This window comes from Petaurus breviceps, unplaced genomic scaffold (assembly GCF_028583685.1).
Source record: "Petaurus breviceps papuanus isolate PSGF00001 unplaced genomic scaffold, PetGlider_PUasm1.0 90407, whole genome shotgun sequence".
Lineage (NCBI taxonomy): Eukaryota > Metazoa > Chordata > Mammalia > Diprotodontia > Petauridae > Petaurus > Petaurus breviceps.
In genome coordinates, this window is record NW_027187241.1 from 1,880,698 (window position 1) to 1,907,395 (window position 26,698).

Here is a 26,698-nt window from a genome sequence, read left to right on the forward strand (position 1 = left end):
GTCACATGGCTAGTAAGTACTAAGTGTCTGAGGCCAGATTTGAACTCATGTCCTCCTGACTCCAGGGCTGGTACTCTATTCACTGCGCCACCTAGCCACCCTTATTGCTTCGTAATAATATTTAAATGTAGAGGCAGACAGAATGTCTTACATTATTTACTGGGAACAAGGAGGGAGGAGAACTTCATAGACCTTCTGACATTTTCCAAGTATTATTGTTATGTTATTATAGTTATCATAATTATATTTATATATATTATATGTATATATAATATATATTATATCATAATCACATTATTATATACTATAATTATATGATTTATGTATAACAGAATATAATGATAAATATAATGATATTAGGGGCAGCTATGTGGCACAGTGGCTAGAGTATCAGGCTTGAACTCTGAAAAACCAGAGTTCACATCTGGCCTCACGCACTTACTAGCCGTGTGACCCCAAGCAAGTCACTTAACCCTGTTTTGCCTCAGTTTCCTCATCTCTAAAATGAGCTAGAGAAGGAAATAGCAAACCACACCAGTAATATCTTTGCCAAGAAAACCCCAAATGGGGTCACAAAGGGTCGTATACAACTAAACAACTATCAATAATATTATGATGATAACTAACATATATTTGATGCTTTTATAAAACGCATTACATATATTAATTACCTCATTTACATCTCTCAGCAACCCTGTGAGATAGGGGTTACTATTATGCCCATTTTATAGATGAGGAGATTGAGGCTGAGAAAGACTCTCAAACGGCAGGTCTTCAGATTTTTTGGTTTCTGCCAGCCCAGTTAAGCTACATTGTCTTTACAAACTTTCAGGCCAGCCAGGGAGAAGGAAGATGTCACCCCTAAGCCCTGCTCTCAAACCTAGCCCAGTTCTGAGCTCACTGCCATCCATCCACCCTCTCTAGAGGGACTGAGATCAGTCATTATAAATTTTTCCATCTCTGTTTCCCCGATTCCTTCCTCTCACCCCTTCTCCTAATTGATCCAGTTTTCCCATCCATGTTTTCCTGATTCAGTTACAAATATAAACATAGGTCCTGTCCTGAAATAAATAAGGCTATTGCCAAAAAAGAACTACTATAAAGAAATAAACAACTCATCCCGTGACCCTGGGACCTTGCTATAATACCCTTTGATGTATATCTTTTTTTTTTTTTAAAGCAATTGGGGTTAAGTAACTTGCTCAAGGTTACATGGACAGTTATTTTGTGTGGGTGCCAAGTATGTGAGGCTGGAACCAATCCCGGGTCTCCCGACACTGGGGCCATCACTCTTACTCACTGAGCCACCTGGCCGCCCCTTAAGACTGCTTTATCTTTTTTTTTTTTTAGGAGGAAGGCAGGGCAATTGGGGTTAAGTGACTTGCCCAAGGTCACACGGCTAGTAAGTGTTAAGTGTCTGAGGTCAGATTTGAACTCAGGTCCTCCTGACTCCAGGGCCAGTGCTCTACTCACTGTGCCACCTAGCCTCCCCTCCTTTGATGTATATCTTACAGGTGATCTGTGAGAGGTAGAGTGAAAAGAGGAAGAGATTCAGAATTAGAAGGTCCCAGCTCAGACACTGCTCCTTGTGCAACTGGGGACAAGTCACCTCGACTCTTAATTGTCTTCACATGGTGAAATCACACGTGTAAAGTGCTTCGCAAACCTATAAATGCTGGCTGCTGTGATTATTCATCTATAAAGTGGCAATGATAATATTTGCACTGCTCACCACACAGGATTGTTTGGAGGCCAATGTTTTGAAAACCATAAAACACTATAGAAACATGGCTATTTACTGGTTACTGAAGTACCTCAGGCCAGTCTTTTAAGAATGAAATGTCTCCAGGGGAGTTTAGTTACTGAGCTGTTAATTATAAAGCAGTTTCACAGCATGAACCTTGAAGACAGTTTTTTAATGATTCTCCAGAATACTTTCTAAAGATGCTAATACCACCTGCCGGAGGTACCATTGCTGTAAGGTGGCTAAAAATATAGATTGAGGGAAAATATATAAATATATGTTTAGTTAAGATAACATTATCCCAGTGACAGCTGCAGTCCAAAATCAGTAGATTTTTTGACAAGCATTTTTTTTTTTGCCTAACACCTCAACTCTCTACCTTCCCTCATTCCCTCACTGTCTCCCCCAACCCCCATCAAACTTGGGTTTGGTTCAGGACCAGCTCCTCAGATTTAAACAAGGGTTGACTCCAAGATGAAACGTTAGGGTCAGTCCTGCCCAGAGCAAAACTTAGAAATCTTTCTTTCCCATAGATGAGCCAATTCAACAGATTCATATAACAAGTGCCTGCTGTGTGCAGAGACAGGGTCTTAACCTGGATCCTTGGACCTGTTAGATTTCCAGGGCGGGGGGGGGGGGGGGGGGGGGTCCACGAACTTGGATGGGGAATATTCTACATCTTTGTTTCAATATAACTGGTTTCCTTCCTAGTCCTATTTATTTTACTTCATGCATTTAAAAACATTATTGTGAGATGGGGTCCATAGGCTACACCAGACTGCACAAGGGGTCCATTACATGAAAAGATGTTTAAGAACATCTAGTCTAAAGAACCCTGGAAAAACCAATGATGTCTTTGGGGACCCCGGACTGAGGAATATCCTTAAGTGTATGAGAAGTCTTTTTGTCAATCTGGGAGTGACCCACAGTTTGGGACCAAAGATGGCAGGGACTGCCTAGGTCTAGACCAGCACCGACCGGTCTCTGGTGACAAGAATGCCAGGGGCATCAAACAAATAACTTTTCTGTCACACAGCCTACTTGTACTTAGGCCATGTGGAAAGATTAAAGTTGTCTGCTCCCCAGAGTGTAGCCAACCTAAGATGGGACCAATCTATTTAATTCCATTTAATCCCCTTGCCAGTAAGAGCTCTGGGAGTGAATGCAGCAGAGGAGGCATTCATCTGAAGCTCTTAGCATAGTGTCTGGCATACAGTAGGCCCTTAATAAATGTTTATTTGCTGAATGGAGCGATTACTGGGAAGAATTTTAAAAGGAGGCTAAATTGGAAAAGAGAGATAAGGAAAATAGTGCCCTGCTAGTCGAGCCTTTGTATTCTCTTTATTTTCTTGCCTGGACATGACTGTGATACCCAGATAATTTATTAGTGTTGGAGAAATACTACCTTCTTCCCTTCCTCCAGGTAGGCCCATTGTGAAAAGGGTCAGAGACCCAGAGGCAATGAGCTTTTGATCCCACTGGATACTCAACAGCAAATCCCTAAGCTTATTAGAGAAAAGAGACACCACCTAGAAAGCCATATAGCCAAGGGGGGAATGGCAGCCAGCTTTCTGAGAGCCAGAGAGTTGGGAGTATCTTGATGGCTACTCCAGATCTCCACCTGGTGTTGTGTCGGTAGTACATATAATATCTGGGGTTAAACCCTGGATTGTCATCCCATGTAACTCCAATCTTAAGTGCTGAAAAGGACCACACAACTTCCTCGGTGGTATTAGTTATGTGTAATATCAAGTCATATATTTCCTCCCTCAGGACAACTTGAATGCACTCAGCAGCTACTTAGTGGAAAAATAAATAAAAGGTAGTTTAAGGAAAATCAAAAGAACCTGTAGAATCAGGGAAGAAATTTCAGCAAAGATGGGCCCTGGAGGCGTGAATGGAATTTCTGTTGCCTGTAAAAGAAATCAGAGATGCCTCTCCTGACAGCCACTGAAATGATGTCAAAATCCCTCCCCAGATATGTCCTAGAGAATGTCATTTTGAATTAGCATTCTCTTTATGTTATTTCCTGAAAATAATGATAGGCAATTTAGAAATTATTTACTGAGATGGTTTAATTAGGTAACCAGATTGGTACCTGTGCCCAAGAGTATGATTATAATTCCCGACATCCTCATATAGATGTTGTTGGCTGCTTTTGGTTGAAACAGGGAAAAAAAAGGTTAGACATAATGGGAACAGATGTAGCTGGGAGCACAGCTGTGCCGTCCCCATGGAGATATGACTCCCAGTCCGGGAAGAGTATCCCCATCTGTCCTAGAAATTCTGCTTCCCTTGGCATCTCTAAAATGAGGAGGTCAGGCTAGGTGAACTTGTGGGTCCCTTTCACCTCTTAATTCTGTGATTCTGGGCATGCAGCAGTGGTATATCTGAAGGGGAACTTTACATTTAGTTCATATCTGCATAAAAATAGCCCATATTTGCATAGGAAATTGAGGTTTATAAACCACTTTTCTCACCTTAGCCCTGTGAGGAAAGAGGTACAGGAATAATTATCCCCACTTTCCAGCTGAGGAAAGAGAGATTCATGGATGGTAAGTTGGCCTTGCTGACACAATTTAGCAAGTGTTGTGGAATGGAGATTTGAACTTTGTCCTTGGTTGTTCTAACTTGAAGGCATTTTCTTCTGCCTCAAATTTTCCCATCCCATGGCTGGTCTGTGGAGAGATTGAAGGTTGAAAGTTTGACTTCCAACCATTCTCCCTCCCCTTTCTACCCACTTTGGTTCCTCTCTGAGCCCTCCTGTAAGTATCCGTTGCCTTCATTCTTTCTCTTGGCTACTGGAGGGCAAACCACTGATGCCTTCCATTTAATCCCGTGTTCAAAGCACTGAGCCTAGTTTTCCACCCTGTCCACAATCAGAATTCTGTGTTATTTTAAGAGAACTCCTCTGAATCAGTTTTTAATGTCAAAGTGTAAATAGTTAATGTCTTAATGTGTTTTCCTTCCCAAGGAAATTTGTATTTTTAACAAGCTTTAAAATGGAAGAGCAGAGATAGGAGGAAAATACCAAAATGGAGATCTGGCCTCTAGTCCAGGCCTTCCCCAGCTATGTGACTTGCCAAATCACTTAAACCTCCTGTACCTTGGTTTTCTCATTTGTAAAATGTGGAGGTTGGATTGGATAATTTCTTTTTTTTTTCATTTTTCAAATGCTTTATTAACTTCTGATTTACAATATTCATTTCCGCCAGATTTTGAGTTACAGATTTCCTCCCCATTTTTCCCCTACCCACCGCCCCAACATAGCAGTCCCACAGGATATCCCCTCCTCCAATCTGCTGTCTCCCATATCTTCTCCCATACCCCCTTCAACTTTTCCAGTAAGGCATGGTGGATCTCTATGCCCCAGTGCCTGTATATCTTATTTCCCAATTACATGTAAAATAGTATTAATAATAATTATATATATATTTTTTTAAACATTTGATTTTAAAACTTTGAATTATAGATTCATTCCCTTCCTCCCTTGTCACCTACCCTTACTGGGAAGATAAGCAGTTTAGTATAGGTTGTACATGTGTAGCTAATGCAAAACATTAGCATAGTAGATATATTGTAAAAGACTGACTATATTTCCCCCCCTCCTATCCCACCTCCCACTTGTTCTATTCTCTACTTTGATCCTGTCCCTTTTCAAAAGTGGGTGCTTCCAACTTCTCTCTCCCGTAACCTGCCCTCCCTTCCATCATTCCCCCCCCCCCCATCGCCTTCCCCGCTACTCTCCTGTAGGGTGAAATACCCTATTTAGTGTATATTTCATTCCCTCCCTGAGCCAAATTCAATGAGAATAAGGTTGACCCATTCCCTTTTGCTTTCCTGTTCTTCCCCTCCCTTGTAACCATTTTCCCTTGCCTCTTCTATATGAGATAGTTTACCCCATTCTGTCTCTCCCCTTCTCCTCTCATTATATTCCTCTCTCACCTCTTAATTTCACCTTTTAAATATCATCCCTTCCTCTTAAATAGGTCCTGTGCCCTCTATCTATATATACCTGTAAACATATATACACACATTCCCATATGTATTCATACACCCACATATACATATACATATATATATGTATCATATTTCTATTCTCTTCAACTATTTTCATACTGAGAAAAGTTTCATCAGTTACAATTATTGTTTTTCCATGTAGGAATGTTAATAGTCAACTATGATAAGTTCCTTATGATTTCTTTTCCCTGTTTACCTTCTCATAATTTTTGTATCTGAATGTCAGATTTTCTATTCAACTCTAGATTTTTCATCAAGAATGCTTGAAAGTGGGGCGGCCAGGTAGCACAGCGAGTAAGAGCACTGGCTCCAGTGTCAGGATGACCTGGGGATCAAATCCGGGCTCAGATACTTAGCACCACACCCGGAAATAACTGGCTGTGTAACCTTGAGCAAGTTACCTAACCCCGATTGCTTAAAAAAAAAAATGCTTGAAAGTCCTCTATTCCACTGAATGACCATATTTTCCCCTGAAACATGATCCGCAGTTTTGCTGGATAGGTGATTCTTGGTTTTAATCCCAGCTCCTTTGCCCTCCAGAATATCATATTCCAAGACCTTCTATCCCTCAGTGTAGAAGCTGCCAGATCCTGAGTTATCCTGATTGTGTTTCCACAATATTCAAATTGTTTCTTCCTGGATGCTTTAATATTCTCTCCTTGATCTGGGAATTCTGGAACCTGGCTATAATATTCCTAGGAGTTTTCTTTTTGGAGGTGATCAGTGTATTCTTTCAACCTCTATTTTGCCCTCTGGTCCTAAAAGATCAGGGCAGTTTTCCTTGAGAATTTTTTGGAGGATGATTTCTAGGTTCTTTCTTTGATCATGGCTTTCAGGTAGTCCAATAATTTTTAAATGATCTCTCCTGGATCTATTTTCTAGGTCAGTGGTTTTTCCCATGAGATATTTCACATTGCCTTCTATTCTTTCATTTGTTTGGATCTGTTTAACAGCATCTTGATTTCTCATAAAGTCATTAGCTTCCATTTGCTCCAATCTAATTCTGAAGAAATGATTCTCCTCAGTGAGCTTTTGAGATTCTTTTTCCATCTGGAAAATTTGGCTTTTTAAGGCATTCTTCTCCTCATTGCCCTTTTGAGCCTCTTTTGCCATTTGAGTTAGTCTGTTTTTTAAGGTGTTATTTTCCTCAGTCAGGCTGTTGACTTTCATTTCATAATTTTCTTGCATAGTTCTCATTTCTCTTCCCAATTTTTCCTCCACTTCTCTTATCTACTTCTTAAGGTCCTCTATGGCCTGTAACCGGCTTGTATTTTCCTTTGAAGCTTTTGGTGCAGGAGTTCTGACTTCACTGTCTTCCTCCTATTCCATGCTTTGATCCTTTTTGTCCCCAAAATAGGAGTCTAATGTTGGATTCTTCTGTTTGCTTTGTTTCCTTTGCCTGGTCATGTTGCCATTCAATTACTTGACTTTTGGGCTTTTTGCCACAATAGGACTCTGCTACCAGACAAGGGAGCTTTGTACCAAATGCTGGGTTTTTCTCAGCTGCCAGAGGTATTAGTTGGGTGCCCTCTCTGAAGCCTCCACACGCTCTGGCAAACTGGTCACACACTCCAGGACCTCCATCCTAGACCACAATCCAGATCCAGGTCGGTTAAAGCAAGAGCGATTACCCCTCAGACTGGTTGCTTGGTTCCCTCTACACTCTGCAGGCCAGGAGCTGAAGCTGCCATGTGGGGCCTTGGCCCTGCAGCCGCTTCTCGCCCCTGCAGCCGCTTCTTGCCCCTGTAGCCGCTTCTTGCCCCTGTAGCCGCTTCTTGCCCCGGAGGCAAAAGCCAACACACTCCCAACTATTGGGTCCCAAAGTCCACACTGCACTGACCTCTCACTTTGTCCTTAGCATCTATGTATTGATAATTCTGGACCACCACAGCTGCTGGTGATCTGGAGTCCCTCCAGCTGGCTGGTGGTCAGGCCCTCCCTGGGGCTAAAACCTCGGAGTGGAGCTGGGCTCGGCTCCCAGAGTGCTGCGCTGGTGAATTTCTGCCAGCCTGCTGGGCTGCCCTCAGTGGGAGGTTAGCTTCTCTGTGTCATTTTGTAGGTTCTGTAGCTCCAAAGTTTGTTCAGAGTCCCCTTTTACATGAATTGGAGGTGGTGGGAGCTGAAGTTGCGCAGAGGTCCTGTTTCTACTCTGCCATCTTGACCAGACTGGATGATTTCTAAGGCCCCTTTTGGTTCTACTAGGATCAGAGAAAGAGAGTTGGAAGGAGTCCTGGAAGTGCCCTAGTCCATTCCCCTTCTTTTCATAGATGAGGGTTCTTGGGCCCAGGGGACTTAAGTGATTTGTCACATGTTACACAGGTACTACATCCTAGAATTTGAACTTGGGGCCTCTGACTATAGAGCCAGGGAGCTTTCAACTGATCCATGCTGAATATTCAGTGAGTCTAATGGTGACATTTTAGGGCTCATTGGATGAAATGACTTTTAGGCAGAGGGAACCCCTCTTGCCGATCCCCAAATCATATCACATGAGAACTACTTAGTTGAAAGGCTAGTTCACATACATCCACTAGTATTCTATAGCAAGCTGCTAGAGATTTTAGGCACACACATTACTGACCACAAATGTTTTCTTCTATGTGCTATACATGATGCCTGTGCTCACATTCCTCATCTGTCAAATGAAGGGGCTAGAACAGAGGATGTCTCAGATTTCTACCTGTTCTAAGTCTTGTTAACCTGGAATAGAGGTGGGGAACCTGTGACCTTGAGGTGACATGTGGCCCTCTAGGCCCTCAAGTGTGGCTCCTTGACTGAATCCAAACTTCACAGAACAAATCCTTTTATTTTTGTTCGGTGAAGTTTGGGTTCGGTCAAAGGACCACATTTGAGGGCCTTGAGGCCACAGATTCCTCACCTCTGACCTAGAAGACTGAACAGGGTCAGTTTTGGTTGGTGTTGTTCTGTCTGACTCTTTGTGACCCCATTTGGAGTCTTTCTTGGTAATGATACTGGTTGGGTTGGCCATTACCTTCTTCTGGTCATTTTCTAGATGAGAAAACTGAGGCAAACAGGGTTCAGTGACTTGCCTAAAGTCACACAGCTTGGAGGTATCTGAGGCTAGATTGGAACTCAGAAAGACTTCCAGGCCAAGCACTGTATCCACTGTGCCACCCAGCTGCCCACAGACTCAGATAACAACAGACCGAAGCTCACATGTAAATTAAATGTAATAGGTACAGAAGAGTCATGATATTTGCCAGGCGTAAGACGGAGGAGAGAATATTTGCTGACCAGAAGTGTTTTATTTTCAATCGCCTTGTTTGAAACTGACCCATGAGGGTCAAGAGCTATCCATTCAAAGAGTTTTCTCAGTAATAATTCTGTTTAGAAATGCCAGATCTTCTAAGAGCTTGCTGCTACTTTGGAGGGATTGCTGTGTAGTTACTAACACTGACAGCCCACTTTGCACCATATTGCGTTTAACTGCTCTGCTCATCTGACGCTGCCTAGTAATAAACTCCTGGGTTTTCCATCTCACCAGCCTCTGCCTACTCATTTACAGTTTCTTCCAATTAGGTTAAACATGATCTGATGAATGCAGCAGCATGTCAGTTGGCTCCAACACAGTCTGCTTTGTGGCACAAATTCTAGGAATGTGTTTAATCAGAAGAGGGACTCAATGTAATTTGGTGGAAAGACTTGATTTGACAAACCCTTATTAAGTACCTGCCAAATAAAAGTCACTATGCTAGAAGTTGAGGATTGAAAGATTAAAAAACAAAAGGTTCTTCCCTTCAAGGAATTTGTATTCTGGTAGAGAAGAAAAGTACACGCAAATAATTATAACTGATCAGAACAAGACTGGGTAAAGAGAAGAGGTCAAATGCAGGGACCTGAGCAATGTAGAAAGAAAGGGTTACTAATTTTAGGGGAGAAGACGTTAGAGGAAGTGTCGCTGGATTGTGTCTCAATGAAAGCAAAGGATTTCAACAGTGTAGAGACTGGGAAAGGCATCCTCCAGGCAAGCCAAGTCTAGTTTGATTGGGACATAGCGTAAACAAAGGGGGTTTCAGAGACCTCCAATTTAATTCAAAAAACATTTGTTGAGCCAAGTATCTGTTATTATTATTTTGTGTGTAAATACAGAGTAATTGGAAGGTGAGGGCGAGGTTATGAATAGCTGATGGGATCAGAAAAGATGGCTCCTGAGCTATGCTTGACATATGAGGCAGGGAAATTCTATGAAATGGAAATTAAGATAACATTCCAGGCATGTGGTGGGGTGGGGTAGTTAGCCAGTGCAAAGGGATGGATGTAGGAGGGAGATTATAGTACAGACTGAACCAGTTCCTTTTGCAGTATCACTAACCATTAGTCACCCAGGCTGTGCCTGAAGACCTCTAGAAAGGAGAGCCCCACTATCTCCTGAGGCAGCCATTCCTCTTGGGCCTCTTGAATTATTATAAGGAATTTTTTTCTTTCATCAAACCTCAATCTACTTGGTGCTTTACACCCGTAGCACCTCATCCTGCCCTGAGGTCAGCCAAAACAAATGTAGTTTTTTTCCTGCATGACAGCTGCCCATCCCCCAGCAAGGTGGTCCTTTGTTCCATCTGGGTGCTTATACAGGACAGCTCAGTCTGGGACATTTGTTGTAGGGTGTAAAGTGCAGGAGTTTGGGGTTTAGGGCAGTAGCCCCTCCCATGGCATAGGTGGCATCTTTTGTTGTTCTTCTTCTCAACCTATTCATTTGTGTAGCGAGCCCAAAGGATCTTTTTGCAGGGCTGAAAGAAACCACAGGGTTTCATCACTGCAGACATTTTCGTGGTTGTTTCGGTAAATCCCGGCAAAACGGTTCGAGGGTGGATGTAGGTTGGTGATCAGGAACTGATGGTCAGGAAAGGGGACTTACCCAGCCTTGGGACAAAGACAATGATGCTTCCAGCAGGAAGAAATGGGTTTCAAAAGGCAGGCTAAAAGCCTGGGGGCTCTAATTAGTTGGAAGAGGCATCCAAGATGGTTTAGTCCCCGGGTGATAAGACCCTTGAAGCTGTCAGACTCTTCTCTCTCTCTAAGAAGAGAAAGCCACTTTTCCCTGGACCAGTGCCTGGTTATATGAGGTACCTGCCTCTCCCAGAGGGCTAAAGCTTGACCCAGAGAGTTGGCCAAACCCATTCCTTCTCTTATAGAGAAGAGGTAAGCTGAATGGGTCAGTAGGTGACAACGGTGAGACCACCCTGGGAGAGATCTGATGTCCAGGAGGAGAGAGTAAGCACAATGAGAGCAGGAGGGGTGCTACAAAGGGCAAATGTCCCAATTTGCAAAAATAAAGTTTGTACACTATAGACCAGTGAACTTGATTTTCATTCCTAGGAAAACTAAAAAAAACAACAGATCATTAAAGAAATTATTAAGGAACATCTAGAAAAACTAGTGGGGGTATTTAGGGGGTTGGGGAGGCAAGGCAATCACGGTTAAGGGTTAATGACTTGCCCAGGGTCACACAGCTAGTGTCAAGTATCTGAGGTCAGATTTGAACTCAGGTCCTCCTAACTCCAGGGCCAGAGCTATATATCCACTGAGCCAGCCTAGCTTCGTCACAAAAGCTAATCTAACATACCAAACAAACTTTAACTTCCTTTTTTTCCACAGTTACCAGACTGATTGCTCAGAGGGACAATCTACCCATAGTTCACCCAGACTTTAGCAAAGCATTTGATAAAATATCTTAGATTGTTTTGATAGGAAAAAAAATGGAGAGGTGTGAGCTAGACAGTAATGCTAGTTGACCTGTAGTTGGTCCTGTGTTATATAGTATGTTTCTTAACTAGTGACTTAAATAAAGGTATAAATATCATGCTAATCAGATTTATGGATGACACAGACCTGGGAGGGATAGTTAAACACATTGGCAGATAGGCCAGAAAATCAAATAAGATGAAAATCACTAGGAATAAATGTGATCTTACTTGTTCAGTCACTTCCAACTCTTCATGTACCCATTTGGAGTTTTCTTGGCAAAGATACTGGAGTAGTTTGCCATTTTCTCCTCCAGATCCTTTGACAGATAAGGAAACTGAGGCAAACAAGGTTAAGTGACTTGCCCAAAGTCACACAGCTAAAAAGTGTCTGAGGCCAGATTTGAACTCAGGAAGATGTTTTCCTGACTCCAGGCTCAGCACTCCATTTACTGTGCCACCTAGCTGCCCATAAAGTCTTATACTTGGTTTCAAAAAATCAGCTTCATAAGTACAAGATGGGGATGGTCCTGGAGTGCTGAGTGGTACAAAAAGAAGTTATATGACTTGACCAGGGTCACACAGTCAGTACTCTCAGAGGCAGATGACCCAAATCTTGCTGAATCAAAGGCTGACTCTGAAGACATACTGCCTATTGCTGTAATATTATTAGTATTTTTAAAAGACTTGTTTGTTTGTCTCATGGAGTACCTTGGGATCATTGAAAACAAAGGAAACATTATTGAAAAGCAAGAAAGTTTTGTTCCTGTGGTATAAGTGGATAGAGGGAGCTCTGCAGTTGGGGTCTGGAAGGCCCAAGTTTGAATCTGGCCTTAGGCCTCAGTTTCTTCATCTGTAAATTGGGGGAGTTGGACCTGATGACCTCTAAGGTTCCATCCATCTCCTAATCTATGATCCCATGACCCTTTCAGTGCTTCCTAGACTTTGTGTCCTCAACTATATAAACAAATGCAGAAAATACATTTTCAGAAAAGGAGCCGAGGAAAGAAAAGTTTAAAAGATATCGATAAAGGGATACAGCGTTTATTACGCACTATCACCAAATAGTATACTAAGTCTAGGAGAGCTAGGTCGTGCGGTGGAGAGAGCACTGGGCTTGGAATCAGGGAGTTCAAATCTGTCCTCAGATACTTATTTACTGTGTGACCCTGGACGAGTTAACTTCCCCTGATTGCCTCATCTGTAAAATGGCAGACCACTCCCCAACAGGACCATGAAGAGTTGGACGTGACTGAAAACAACCGAACAAGGACAAAAATACAAAAGCAATTCAGACTCTTTAGTTGGAAGGGACCTTGGAGGTCCTCCAGTCAAACCCCCTCATTTTACAGAAAAGGAAGCTGGCCTAGAGAAAGTAAGTGTCTTGTCCAAGGTGACATGGGCAGTGAGCAGCGGAGCTTGTGTTTGAACCAATGTCCTCTGACTTCAGAGCTATTCTTTCTTCCCCTGCACCCTGCCACCTACTCATCTTCCATGAACAGGAGCTGTTGGTCTAACATTGAAATACACAGATTCCTCTCATTGTTAGAGTGTTTCTTCCAATGATGCATATCTCAACCCATCCACACTGGCTCTCCCTCCCCTGGACACTCCGAAGTTTGCCACTGAGGGGACCCCCCCAAAAAAAATTATAGTAGAAGGCTTTTTCCTATTTTCTTGACATTTTAAGTTTACCAGTGGTATTCTTGGAGTGTACAGGCTATTATCCAGTGATTATCCCTTTCTCTCTTCAGGTAACCTACCCATCTTTTTTCACTCATATTCTTGTTTGACAGCATACTTTTTTCTGCTTTCTCTTTTGTAATTCCTTATTTATAATAAAGGGTAATAAAGAGGTGTCTGGTCAGTCAGGTAATCAATACTCATTGATCAAATACCTAGTACATTCCAGGCACTGTTCTATGCTTTGATGATGCAAAGACAAAGCTGAGCCACTTCCTGTCTTCAAGGAACTTACATTGTATTGAAGAGGACTATTACTTCAGTGCTGCAGATAATGGCACATAAAATCTTCCAGTCGCAAAGTTTTGTAGAAATAGTTTTCTGGAGGTAAGAACTCAGTTGACAGGGCAGCCAGGTGGTACAGTGAATTAGAGCACTGGCCCTGGAGTCAGGGAGGATCTGAGTTCAAATGTGACCTCAGACACTTGACACAATTACTAACTCTGTGACCTTGAGCAAGTCACTTAACCCCAATTGCCTTGCCTTCCCCTCTGCCCTTGTCAAAAAAAAAAAAAAAAGGAATTCAGTCGATAAGTATTTATTAAGCACCTGTGCCAGGCCTTGTATTATGAACAACACATCATAAGCATTTTATTCATCATTCTAATAAAATTGTATTCTAACATTTTCCTGTTTGAGGCACAATGCCCTTGAAAAATTTTTTTCTTCCCAGTTTTTTCTCCTTTTTTCCATCCTTTTTCTTTTTAGCTCCCTTTAAAATAATTCCTAATTGTTTAATTATACAGTATTTGGCAGGGACTGCGGCCTCTTAGAGCTTTATTGGACTGGCATTGCTATGTCAGTGGCCTGTGGGTAATTAAGAAATCTGGCTGCTCTCAAAAAGCTGGCTTTATAATTTCTAACACCTGGTCTCATGATGGCCACCTGTTTATTTTCTCTGTTCCTTTTCTGAGCATCCTCAGCATTAGAAACTGCTCCTCTCTCTTTGACAGAATATAAGTAGATTGGCCATAGCAGGGGAATGCTGTAGACTTAGTATGCCTGGATTTCACCAGAGCCTTATTTTGACCAATGCTTTTACAAGATCCTTGTGCACTTGATGGAGAAATGTGGGTTAGCTGACAGTACAGTTGGATGAATTTGGAACTGCTTCAATGATCAGAGCCAGAGTATGGTGACATATATTGATGTCAGCCTAGGGGAGGGAGAGCCCTAGCAGAGTGTGACGTTATCCCTGTTCTATTTAATATTTTGGTCAGTGACCTGTATACAGGTCCAAATGGCACCATCATAGGTAGGCAGTAGAGCATGGGCCCATACTTAATAAGGAGAAAACATTTCACATAGTATGAAGTAGAGAAGGGTTGCAATGTACCTTAATGGAGGAAGTACCCACAGTGAGAGACCCATTAGAGCATCAAAAATAATCATAGTAGTACAGGGGAAAGACCAACTTTTGAGTTCCAAGATTCATATCGACTACATAAATACAGAATAGGGGATATAGGGCTAGTCAAGTGAACAGTCATTTATTAAGTCCTTACTATGTGCAAAGAATAGGGAACATTAAATACGAGCAAAAAAAAAAAAAAGGCAGTGCCTACCCACAAGATGCTTCTGTTCTAATGGTGGATGCCAATATATAAAAGAAAGCTGAAAGGTGTGAGTGGGAAGAGATGAAAGTACCAGGCTGGGGACATTGTAGAGAAAGTTCAGCAAAGTCTAGAGCAGGGGTGGGGAGCACTGAAGTGAGGGTGGCACTTGGAGGACCTAGAAGCCCTGGAGAGAAATGAACACGTGACTGGCCCAGGGGTCCTCCTAGGAGGAACCAGCCAGTCGGAGTAACAGTCTGCAGGGCTGGGGATTCTTCCATTGTGGAAGGAGGGAACTTTCAGAGGGAAGAAGTTCCTGCTTAACAACAATTCATGTGAAAAAGATCTGGGGTTTTTAATAGATTCCAGGGTGGGTGTGAGTCAGCAGGGTAACAAGACAGCCAAAAGGCAGGATGTAACAAAAGGATGGTAAACCTGGGTAGAAATTCAAGGTCTTACTACTCTTGTGACCTTGGGCAAATCACTTACCTTTCTAAGCCTCAGTTTCCTCATCTATAAAATGGGGATCTTAATATACATACTGTATGTTTTATATGACTGCACATGTATAAGATATACCAAATTATTTTCCTTCTCAAGGGTGGGGGGAGGGAGAGAATTGGAATTCAGAATTTTAAAAAACATGTTAAAAATTGTTTTTACATGTAGTTGAAAAAAAATTTTAATAATAGTATACATACTGTCTTCCTACATATATATGAAAGAGGCCAAATTTCTTGGGTAGAAGAGATTGGGAAAGCTATAACTTCTTCAAAACATAGATGGTGGAGTAGATAGAGTGCTTGGCATGGAGTCAGAAGGACCTGGGTTTAAAATCCTGTCTCTGACTCTTATTAATTCTGTGTCCATGGCAAATTATTTGATTTTTCTGAGCCTTGATTTCCCCAACTGTCAAAGGAAGATTGTAATGCCTTCCTCATGGGGTTGTAATGAGATTCAAGTAAGATAATATATGTAAAGTGCTTTGCAGACTTAAAACTACTAGACAATCTCTTTTTTTCTCTTTTCTGGTCCAAACCCCAGCTATCATTGGAATTCCTACCAATTTCAACAGGCACCTATTCCTCCTCTTAGTCAGAGCTGCCTGGGGCACTGAAAAGTTAAGTGATTTGCTCAGTGCCGTCCAGCCTCAGAGTATGTATCAAAGGCAGGATTTGAATACAGGTCTTCCTGATTCCAAGGCCAGGTCTTTCTTACCATGCTGTGCCATCTTTATGCACCAGTTATTATTCTTATTCCAAACTTAACTTTTTTTTCAAAGCCTCTTTTTATTGCCTATAGCATTTTTCATGAGCCTTGGTCCTTTCTTGTCTTTAGAGCCTCGATGTTACTTTTTCTTTTTTTTTTTTTTTTTGCTTTTTGGAGGGCAGTTGGGGTTAAGTGACTTGCCCGAGGTCACATGGTTTTGTGTTAGGTGTCTGAGGTCGGATTTGGACTCAGGTCCTCCTGACTCTAGGACTGTATTCACTGCGCCACCTAACTGGTGATGTTACTATTTTTATCGTTCCATTCCAATTGTGCCAGACTTCTGGGTTCATCTATGGTGACATCTTTCCTTTCTCTTGTGTCTGCCCTTTTAAAAACCTCTTCCAGAAGTTGTGCTTAGAAAACCATAGCTAAAACTTTCTGTCTTTTTTTTCTATCTGAGAAAAATCCCAGGAATTGAGGGCTGAGGATTGCACTTCAGGCAACTTCTTTTATGGAAAATTCTCTGGGGATAGAGCTCCATAAACCACTTGAACTGGGCCGGAACTTTGGGCCAGAACTGCTGCCCTGTTCCTTTAGGATGAAGTTTCATCAGTTGGCATCTAGGTGTTCCGGCCAGAATGCCTGATGAAGCACCAAGAAGGCAGGAAATCCTCTTCAGAAAACAATTGATCTCTCTTTCTGGTGTGTGGAAGAACAAAACCCAATGAGTCAACAGTCTGAAGGCACCATTCTGTCTCTTAGCTTCCTGTATTCTGAGCTAGAGAACTTTCTTTGACACCTACTTCTCTTCTTAGCACCAGAGGCACAGCCTCGGGGTGGCTAGGTTGCACAGTGAATAGAGTACCGACCCTGGAATCAGGAGGACCTGAGTTCAAATCTGGCTTCAGACACTTAACTCTTACTAGCCATGTGACCTTGGGCAAGTCACTTAACACCAATTGCCCCTCCAAAAAGCAAAAAAAAGAGGCACAGACCCATTTTTTGCAGACGGCCGAAGTTAGCAGAACTACAAGTTCATTCTCCTGATTCTTGGAGAGTGGGAAAAATAAATTACAAAAGAAAAACCCTGAGCCAGAAAGGGACTGCTATCAGATGATAGGGTATACTCACCCCATCCCATCCCTGCCTAAGCTTTAGGGTAATAATAGCAGCAGTTTATATAGCTCTTTAAAGGTTTGCAAAGATCTCCTTTGATCTCCTGCAACACCTTGCTATTATCTTCATTTCACACATTAGTTTGCTGAAACCCAAGAGATGTTAAGCACTTGACCAAGGTCACACAGCCAGTGAATTGAAAACAAGAAGATTCCAACTCAGGTGCCTTGGTATGGCAGGCCCTTTCCTCTTTTCCCTTTCAACTCTCTTGTCTTTTCTCTTGTTCACCAAGAACCACATACTATTTAGGCTTTTAGTTTTGAGGAGAATTTCATGGCCAGTCTTATCTGCTTTTCTATGGGATCTTGTCCCCTTTGCCTTCTGGCATCATGACATCACATCTGAAATGTGCTCATTTTATTTCTCCTGTGTCCCCACTTCTTAATACTCAGCTGTCATCTGCTTTGTGATTTCATCTGCTAAATCCAAGACTTTTCTCCATCCTCATCCTCCTTGCTCTCTGCAGCCTTTGATGTTGTAGTTCATGCCTTCCTTTCGGATACTTTCAGGACCCTCTTTCTACCTGTCTGACCCCTCTTTGCTGCTCTGTCGTCTTCATTAGTATGGATGGCTCCCAAGGCTCTGTGCTGAGGCCTCTTATCTGCTCCATATACACTCTTCAACTTAATGACCTCATTACCTCTGAGAGATTGGTCTCCCTGATCACTCATTCTGAGCTGAGGTTAAACCTCTTGCTTGCCTCTCGTCTCCACTATCACTGAAGCAAGATAAAATCTCACTGCATTTGTTCTCTTCCGGCCAGCACTGGGTCCATAAAGTCTGCAGAGGCCCCTGAGGCCACCATAGCTGTGTCTGACAATACTCAGAGCCCATGTAGCTCAATCTTGAGGATCAGAATTGGGGAGTTTGGGGGAAGGTAGGTTCAAGGCTGGATGGTGATCAAAGGACCTTGCTGACCTTTGTGCAGGAAGGGCAGTCTATGAGTGGCTTCTGGCCTCTGTGACCTCGTGGTAACTGTGGGCTACTTATCACCTTGTACCCATCATTCACTTAATTCCCTGGGGCAGGGCGAGGAAAGTGCTATAGAAGCTGACACATTCTGGCCATAAGAAAAAGGCAGGGCTTAATGCACAGATGCCCCCAGATAACTTCTGAGTGGTTAATAGCTACATCTTCCTAGGTTATTCACCCTAACTGGGTGGAACAAAGCTTCCAAAAGAGAGACAGAGAGAGAAAATTAAGCATACCATACACTAAGGCTATAAATACAAGCAAGCAGAAGTCCCTACCCTCAAGGAGCTTGTTTTCTAATAGGAGCTAAAATGGAAGGAACAGGAGGGAAGGAGACCTGACCTGTAGCACGGTATGGAGTTAGCAAGGGAGTGGATCTACCAGACAGGGGTATTCCATGCCAGGTCCTAACTTAGGAACTAGAAAGAGATCTCTCATAGTCCTTTTCTTCTCCTACTGGCACCAGTGAATCTGCTGGATTGGGGCAGCCAGAGAGGCAGCGCATCTCAGCTTAACCACCATGAAAACCACTTTGGCCCAGTCTGTGGAAAATCCTCTGGGGATAGAGCTCCATAAACAACTTGAACTGGGCCAGAATCCCAGCCCACTTGGCAGAAAGGGTTTGCCAGCCATTGTTCCGAGGGGGCTCTAATCTGCATGAATGAATTCAGTCATGAGCATCAAAATGCTTTTGCTATAATCTACATTCAGGCTAACCCAGATGAATGTATTCACATGGGGAAAGGACTCATTATTTTAACAGACTAGATTTCTGCAATCAAAAGCCTTTTGCAATCAGACCAAAGATTCAATCCAAATTTAACTTCTAGAGTCTTGCTTCTTTGTTTTCTTATTTTCATTTCTCTCTCTTTCTCTGCTTTTGAAGTACAGTGAGTTGGGTTTCACTTCTGCTTTGGTGGGGAGATAATGTATATAGCATCACCATTGGGCACATTCCATCTCATAACTTTTGCCAATTTAACCAACTTTGAAAGAGTCAATATCATAGCCATGGGTACCAAATGGAGGGTAGAGGGAACCCTTTCCAACATAGAGTAGTTTCATTAGGCAGTTTTAAGGGCCTCCAAAAAGACACCTGCATACGCCTAGTTATTTCCCTCAGACGCCTGAAAGTTCCACCATTAAAGCCATTCCTTTAGGAATATAGCCTGGTGTAGTGGAAAGAGCCCCATGCTTGAGACTCCAGAGCCCCGAGTGCTAGTCCTGACTCTGTCATGAATCAGCTTTGTTACCTTGGGCAAGTCACTCCCTTCTCTGCATCTCCTGTTCCTTCTCTTCTGAAGAGGTTGGACAAGATGATCTCTTCAGGCCCCATCCAGCTATGAAATTATATTGATCATTACAGGACATGGTGATCTCCAGGAAATCTGATTTAAAATGCAAGTTTGTTTTCTGGGAAGGGTAGCATTTAGGACATTAGTATGCATTAATAATATTGGCATTGATGAGTATCGAACAAGAGAGGCAACCTTGGAAGAATGGTCAAGCACTTGCCTCAGTCATGAATACCTGGGCTCAGGTCCTGCCTCTTAAACATATTAGTTCTATGACTATGGGCAACTCACTTGAACTCTCAGTGCCCACAGGAATCCTTGTAAGACTTAAAGATGAATTGAAAATGTGCCAAATGAAAGGAATTTCCACACTGGAAGTTCCCCCACTCACAGGTCCCAGCTAAGTTTTTAATTTAAAGTTTATTTTTGTCTGTTGTTCTTGAGTGGTAGGAAGTGTAGGCCTTGAAGGAATGGGACAGAATAGATGAATCACTTTGATAAGGATAAGGGCTGTAGGGTGGTGTGGGTAGATTGGTAGATTGGCAAGATGGAAGACCTAGGGACAGAGAGAGAAATGAAGGTCCTGTTGAGTAATCCCCCCCCCCCAACACACACACACCTTGGCCTCTACAGGGACACTCAGTCTTTTCAGTAAATGTTACCAAGATGACTATGTCTGGGTAGAGTAAGAAGTCAGTTACTACTTGCAAACTTTGAAGATGCCAGCCTTCCCAAACTAACTTCACACCCTTCCTAAAGGAAGAGCAGACTGTACTGTAGAAGAGGGGGGCCTACTCTTTGACTCAGGTAGTAGGTTGGGGCTGGGGTGTCTGTCCCCTTTTGTCTTCTCATCTAGGAACCTGCAAAAAGCAGAAGTACATAGAAGAGGATACCAGCCAGTTTCTTTCTTCGTATTGTCAGATAAAAGTTCCTAATTCTTCCTTGTCTCTTTGAGGGGTCAACTCATTTCTCATGTTTTAGTCTTACCACAAATAAATAGCCAAATGCAAGTATTTGGAATCAGTATTACAGAATTTGGTCTTATGGCTTCCTTATAAATGCAGTTTGGGTTGAGACCTTGTTCAAAATGTTAAATTGCTTTTTTGGTCAGTAAAGTCTTTTTTGTTGGTTTGTTTTGTTTTTTAATTTTTGCTTTTTGGAGGGCAATTGGGGTTAAGTGACTTGCCCAAAGTCACACGGCTAGTAAGTGTGTCAAGTGTCTGAGGCTGGATTTGAACTCAGGTCTTCCTGACTCCAGGGCCAGTGCTCTATTCACTGCACCACCTAGCCACCCCGGTCAGTAAAGTCTTACATAGCTATTACTACATCTAACTTAAAGGGATTGGGGTCACTTTGCCCAGAGAAAAGAAGGCTGAAACGGATAAACAATGCTACATATAAATATTTGGAAAAAGAGAATGTGTTCTTCTCTCTCTTTCTATGAATATTTATTCACACACATATACATATAAAATATGCATATATCTATACACACGTGTATCTATGTCAGGTTGGCACTTGCTAATAGAATGTTTTTTCCTTTCTTTGCTACCTCTCACTAGGAAAAGTGGAATCTGTGCGGGGGACTGCATTTGACCTGAGGAAGCCGGTGGGACTGGGAAAGCACATCGAAAAGTTCCAGATAAAAGGTTTTGACCACAACTTCTGTCTGAAGAATACATATGAGAAACATATTTGTGCAAGGTCAGACCCTTTCGTTCATGCTGTGGTGGGAAAGATTGCTGCCTCCTGTCTTACTGCAATATCCCCCAACCATTCCAGCAGCAAAACACTGGGCTATAGGAGATCAAAGGGTGGGCCAGCCCTCCCTTTGGAAACCATGTAGGATTTGGATTGAACAAATAATTCCACTTTACTGGGCCTCAGTTTCCTGAATTGTAAAATGAGAAGGTTGGTTAGATAACCTAAGATCCCTTTACTTGTATGATCTCGGGGTTAAAAATCTAGAATTTAAATCTGGAGCAATTCTGTGATCTCTGGATCCCAACATTTATTAAAGGAATTTGTTCTGTGAAGCTTGGATTCAGTCAAAGGGTCATACTTGAGGACTTGGAGGGCCACGTGTGGCCTTGAGGCCTAAGGTTCCCCACCCCTGTGCTAGACTGACTAGGGTAGATTGAGTTGGACTGTACTTATGATCCTGGGTGAGTGACTCAGAACCACTCTTCAAAATCACCTTCATTTAGGGTCTGCTCAGTCCTCTCCTGGAGGCTATGGGGTGAGGAGTTGGCTCCTTGCTGCTAATTACCTTCTGTCTGTTTTGCATACATTTTATTTGTATCTATATGTAGATGTTGTTTCTTCTGACTTAGATTGTAAGCTCCTTGTGGACAGACTTTCATTTTTATGTCTTCAATGTGCCTAGCATATAATAGGAACCGAAATAAGTGTTTATTATTAGCTGATCAGCTAATAATTATCTTCCAATAAGTGAAATTCTTTCTTCTTTTCATTTTTCTGCCTATTGCCAATGTCTCCATTAACTTTTCTTGTCTTATTCGCTACACAATTCTTTGTCTCTCTCCCCTGCCCCTCCTGCCTCTTTCAGACCCATTAATTTCCTAGTAGTTTACTTTGTCTCCTTTTCCTTCTACTTCTCTAAAACATGAATTTTTTATCATTCAATTTTTTTTTCTCCCCAGGGTCTATCATCCACCCACTGGACGGAAGCTAGAAATATATACAACGCAGCCTGGGGTTCAGTTTTACACGGCCAATTTTCTAGATGGAACGCTGAAGGGAAAGGGGGGTGCTGTGTACCCCAAACACTCAGGTTTTTGCCTTGAGACCCAGAGCTGGCCAGATGCAGTCAACAAGGTAAAGTCAAATCCATAGATGGCTCTTCTCCTTTCTAGTCCCTGCTGAGACCTTGTACAGGACGTTAAGTTGGTTTTCTGATCATTATAGCCTTACACAGTTATGGCTATGGTAGGGGGATTGGTATCATTTTGCCCAGAAAAAAAAAGGTTGAAACTGAGGGCTTTGCAAATCTCCCTTTGCATCTTTTTTACACATTACTCCCTCCCCTTCACTCTAACCAGACTAACATTCATACTCTGCCTCACTCATGACACGCCATCACTCCTGTCAGTGTTTTGGTCTTGACTCCACCACATGTCCCAAAGAGGTGGAATAGAGGCAACTGCTTTGGGCACCCCATTTATCTGCTGGAACTCCCAAGCCTACTATTAGCTGTGTTGAACACCTTAGTAACAGCTGACCTTTCTATATGATCTTAAGGTTTGGGTGGCACTTTACATATATTTTCTCCTTTAATCATCGCAACAACCCTGTAAGACAGGTACTGTTCTAGCAAGTTTTATTAAACCCATTTTACAGGTAAGGAAAGTGAAGTCATGTGACTTGCCCTTGATCCAGCTAGGAAGGGTGAGAAGAGGAATTCAAACCTGGGTCTCTCTTTCCTGACTTCAAGTTTGGTACTCTCTCCACTAAACCTTTTTGCCTTTTCATATTCCTTAATTTCAGGGCTGGAGGTTATTGCTCAGTCCTCAAAACCTCATTTACACACATAATTCTTTTTTTTTTTCTTTTTGGAGGGCAATTGTGCCCAAGGTCACACAGCTAGTTTTTTGTGTTAAGTGTCTGAGGCCAAATTTGAACTCAGGTCCTCCTGACTCCAGGGCCAGTGCTCTATTCACTGAGCCACCTAGCCACTCCAACAAGTCTTTATTATAACAGTGGCTAGAGCCCTTCTTCTGGGCTGGAAACAGTCTGTGAGGGGACATTTGATCTGGGTCCCCATGTGAGGAAAATAGGACTTTGTTCACATTTCCCCACTGGAGTGGCATAGTTGGAAGGAAAATCCCACAAATTTTCTCGGTAATCAATTGATAAAATATATGATTGAGAATTTCCTCTTTTATGTCTGACCTAAATCTCTCCTTCCATTTTGGCTCACTCCTTATCACCTGATCTTTAGTGAAAATGGAAAGGGCCTTTCACATATTGGATGATAATTATTAATCAATCAGTGAATACTTACTAAGTTCCTAGTATGTGCCAGACACACTGGGGATACAAAAATGAAAAGGTCTCTGCTTAAAGCCTGTAGACCCCTTCTCAGAATAATGTTTTTAAATGCATAATATAAAATCCATAGAAAAACAGAGGTAGCCAATTATATTTATTTATATTATATTTATATTCAAATTATCCAAAAATTTTTAAGTTCACAGACCTCGGGTCAAGAACCCCTGCACCATTAAATCTCTCAGTGCTGGCAGTTAAGTTGCTTATAGGCAATCTGGTACTTCCATAGGACAGTCTAGAATAGAAGCCAAATTAAATTAATGCAGAAGGGTCCCTGAAGGTGATTACAACTCATGATTTTTTTTCTACTGATCTTTTACCAAATGGAGGAGGAAAACTCAAAGAAGTGACAGAGAGAGGAAAATGGACATTGGGAGTCCTGGCCCTGCCATTCCTGTGGCATTTATATATTTGATGAGACAAGAGTTTCAGAAACTCCACTGTTTTTATTCATTCTCCATCATTCTGTCACTGAAAAGTCTAGGATGAGTTTAAAAGTTCCTAAGCACTTTCTGAGGCCAAGTGATTTAAGAAGTAACTTGTGATCATTTCTTTTCTTTTTAGTTACCTAACAACACTTTTTTCCTTTTTTTTTTTTTTTGAGGGGGGAGGGCAGGGCAATTGGGGTTAAGTGACTTGCCCAGGGTCACATGGCTAGTAAGTGTTAAGTGACTGAGGCCGGATTTGAACTCATGTCCTCCTAACTCCCGGGCTGGTGATCTATTCACTGTGCCACACAACCACCCCCAGCACTCTTTTCCAATTAGATTTTTGCTGTTCAAAAAGAGATAAGACTTTCTTAATTATGTGGCCTATTCGTGAGATAAATCATGTCGTAGTAGAAAGAGCTATGGACTTTGGAGCCTGGCAATACCTTGGTTCATATCCAGCCTCTGATACTTAATAGAAAAATCACTTGACTTCTCTAATTCTGTAAATTGGGACCAATAATGCCCTTATCTCAGGGGCTGGTTATGAGGGTCAAATGGGCTGATGTATATAAATTGATTTGTAAATTTTAAAGTGCTATGTAAGTATCATCTGCTATTTGGGGGAGGGTCAGGTCTAAATCTATGATATTTATTGGCATAGGGAGCTCCCAATGAGGAAAATCCCTCCACCAATACAGATTGGCATCTTCTCTGCAATTTATATTAGTTGTCTGGGGTCCCGAAAAGTTAAGTGACTTGTCTGGCATCACACAGCTAATACGTGTCAGGATTTAGACACAGTTCTTCACTGGTCTGAAGCCTGTTCCCTCTCCACCATACCACATTGCCCCTTATAAATATCATTGTTATCATTATCAAGAAGCCATTGTGGCCTGGCATTCTGGATAAAGAACTGGCCTTGGAGTCAGGAAAACCTGGGTTCAAGTCCTGCTTCTGCCGTATCCTGGCTGTGTGACCTTGGGCAAATCATTTTATTTTATTTTATTTTATTTTTGGAGGACAGTTGGGATTAAGTGACTTGCCAAAGGTCACACGGCTAGTTGTTGTGTTAAGTGTCTGAGGCCGGATTTGAACCCAGGTCCTCCTGACTCCAGGGCTGATGCTCTATTCACTGCGCCACCTAGCCACCCTTATAAAATTTTATACTTTATAAAATGATTAAGTTGCCAGTCAGCTCCCAATAAGCATTGGTATAGGGAATTTCCTCTATACCAGTAAAATCACAGCTCTAATCCACAAAGTTTTTTATCATTACTCTTGTAATCCCCAGGGCCTGGGTGTCAAGGTGTCTAACTGGTCTCTTTTCTTTACACAGCCACATTTTCCTAGTGTACTACTCCATCCAGGTGAAGAGTATAACCACACTACTTGGTTCAGTTTTTCCGTGGCTTAAGGAGGTCCACATTGGCCCTACCAGACGAAGATCGCAAAGAGTGGAAATACATCTAAAGCTTGTTTGGTGACCAAGGTCCTAGGTTTTCCCTTTATAAAAGGGGAAGTGTATATTTCAAGGAGCTAAAAGTAATCAGCTGGATTGAAGTAATCACAGTGATAGATGTTAGATTAGTCTGATTCTTAAGTACTGGTGATCTTCTAAAATGACTAATTCCAGGCTATGCTTAAAGGTCAGCTCTTTTCCCTGTGCTAATGAAGGCAATAAAAAATCAATCCATAGTCTTTCTCTTAGACTAGGTGGAAGTAACTGGGGGCATTAGTATTCTGAGGGCCAGGGACAGTGAAGGCAATTGTTGGTGGCCCATCACCATTTATATTTTTTTCTTTTCCTTTCCCTTTACCTTTCACTTTCCCTTTCCCTTTTCCTTTCCCTTTCCCTCTCCCTCTCCTCTCCCTATGCCTGAGGGCATTACTCATGGAACTCTAGGTAAAGAGTTTCTGACTCCTTTTCTGGCTGTTTCACTCATTTTTCCCCACTTGTCCTTCATAAAAATTGCTCCCAAGTAGCAAAGATATGAGCAAGGGACATGAGGTACTTGTACTTCATATTATTTGCCTTTAATATGGTGGGGGTGATTGTTTCCCCACCCCTGGTCTAACCCAACCCCAGAAGGTCAGCAAAACTTGGAACTGTAGCATCTTCCTCTGTAGTCCACTTTAGTATGAGTGAATTGGACTAAACTCACAACTTAATGGCAATGACCTGTTGGGAGTAGACCTGTTAAGTCTGACTGCCAGAAACCTTATTTTCTAGAACAACACAATTGCCAGTATTTGTATGTGTTAATGATCTTCAGAATATCAGAAATACCAGATTACTTTGTTATGCACTCATGCACATTTTGGATCAAATAAAATTCTGCACGTTGAAAAGACATCGATTCATTCTTTCAGTTAGTGGGTCACTGTCCTGGGAGTGAAAAGTCTGATGTCAGAAAGGAAAAGAAATGGCCAAGTCAAAGGCATGTGGTTGGTTTCCGCCTTTCCATCCCTGTCCAAGTGCTGGTGTTTTTCTAAAGGAGAGAAATCCCATTAGAATATGCTTCAGTGAATCACAGACTCCCTATATGCACTTCTATCACCTGTTCTGTTGAAATCAGAAAATAGCCCTCTCTTAAAATTCCATTCTGTGTCTATAATATTTTCAGTAACTAGGTTAGATGCTGTAAATGAGGAGATGATTTAAAAGCTGAAGAATCTGCCTTACAGGAGATATAGTCTTTTGGGAGAGACTAGACTAACATGCTTAAAAGCAATGAAACAATATTTTCTTTTCTTTTTTTAATTAACAGACATTTCTTTTCTT

At 42.1% G+C, this 26,698-nt stretch overlaps 1 protein-coding gene across 1 annotated transcript in view; it reads left to right on the forward strand.

Annotated features, from left to right (window-relative positions):
* The window catches only part of GALM (galactose mutarotase), a 62,993-nt gene extending 36,726 nt beyond the window's left edge, over positions 1–26,267 (forward strand). The window contains exons 5-7 of the mRNA XM_069108601.1: positions 20,977–21,118; positions 22,078–22,252; positions 25,253–26,267. Coding sequence (XP_068964702.1) covers positions 20,977–21,118; positions 22,078–22,252; positions 25,253–25,330 — 395 coding nt within the window. The 3' untranslated portion in view covers positions 25,331–26,267. The remainder of the gene's footprint in view (positions 1–20,976; positions 21,119–22,077; positions 22,253–25,252) is intronic.
* The last annotated feature ends 431 nt before the right edge of the window (positions 26,268–26,698 follow it).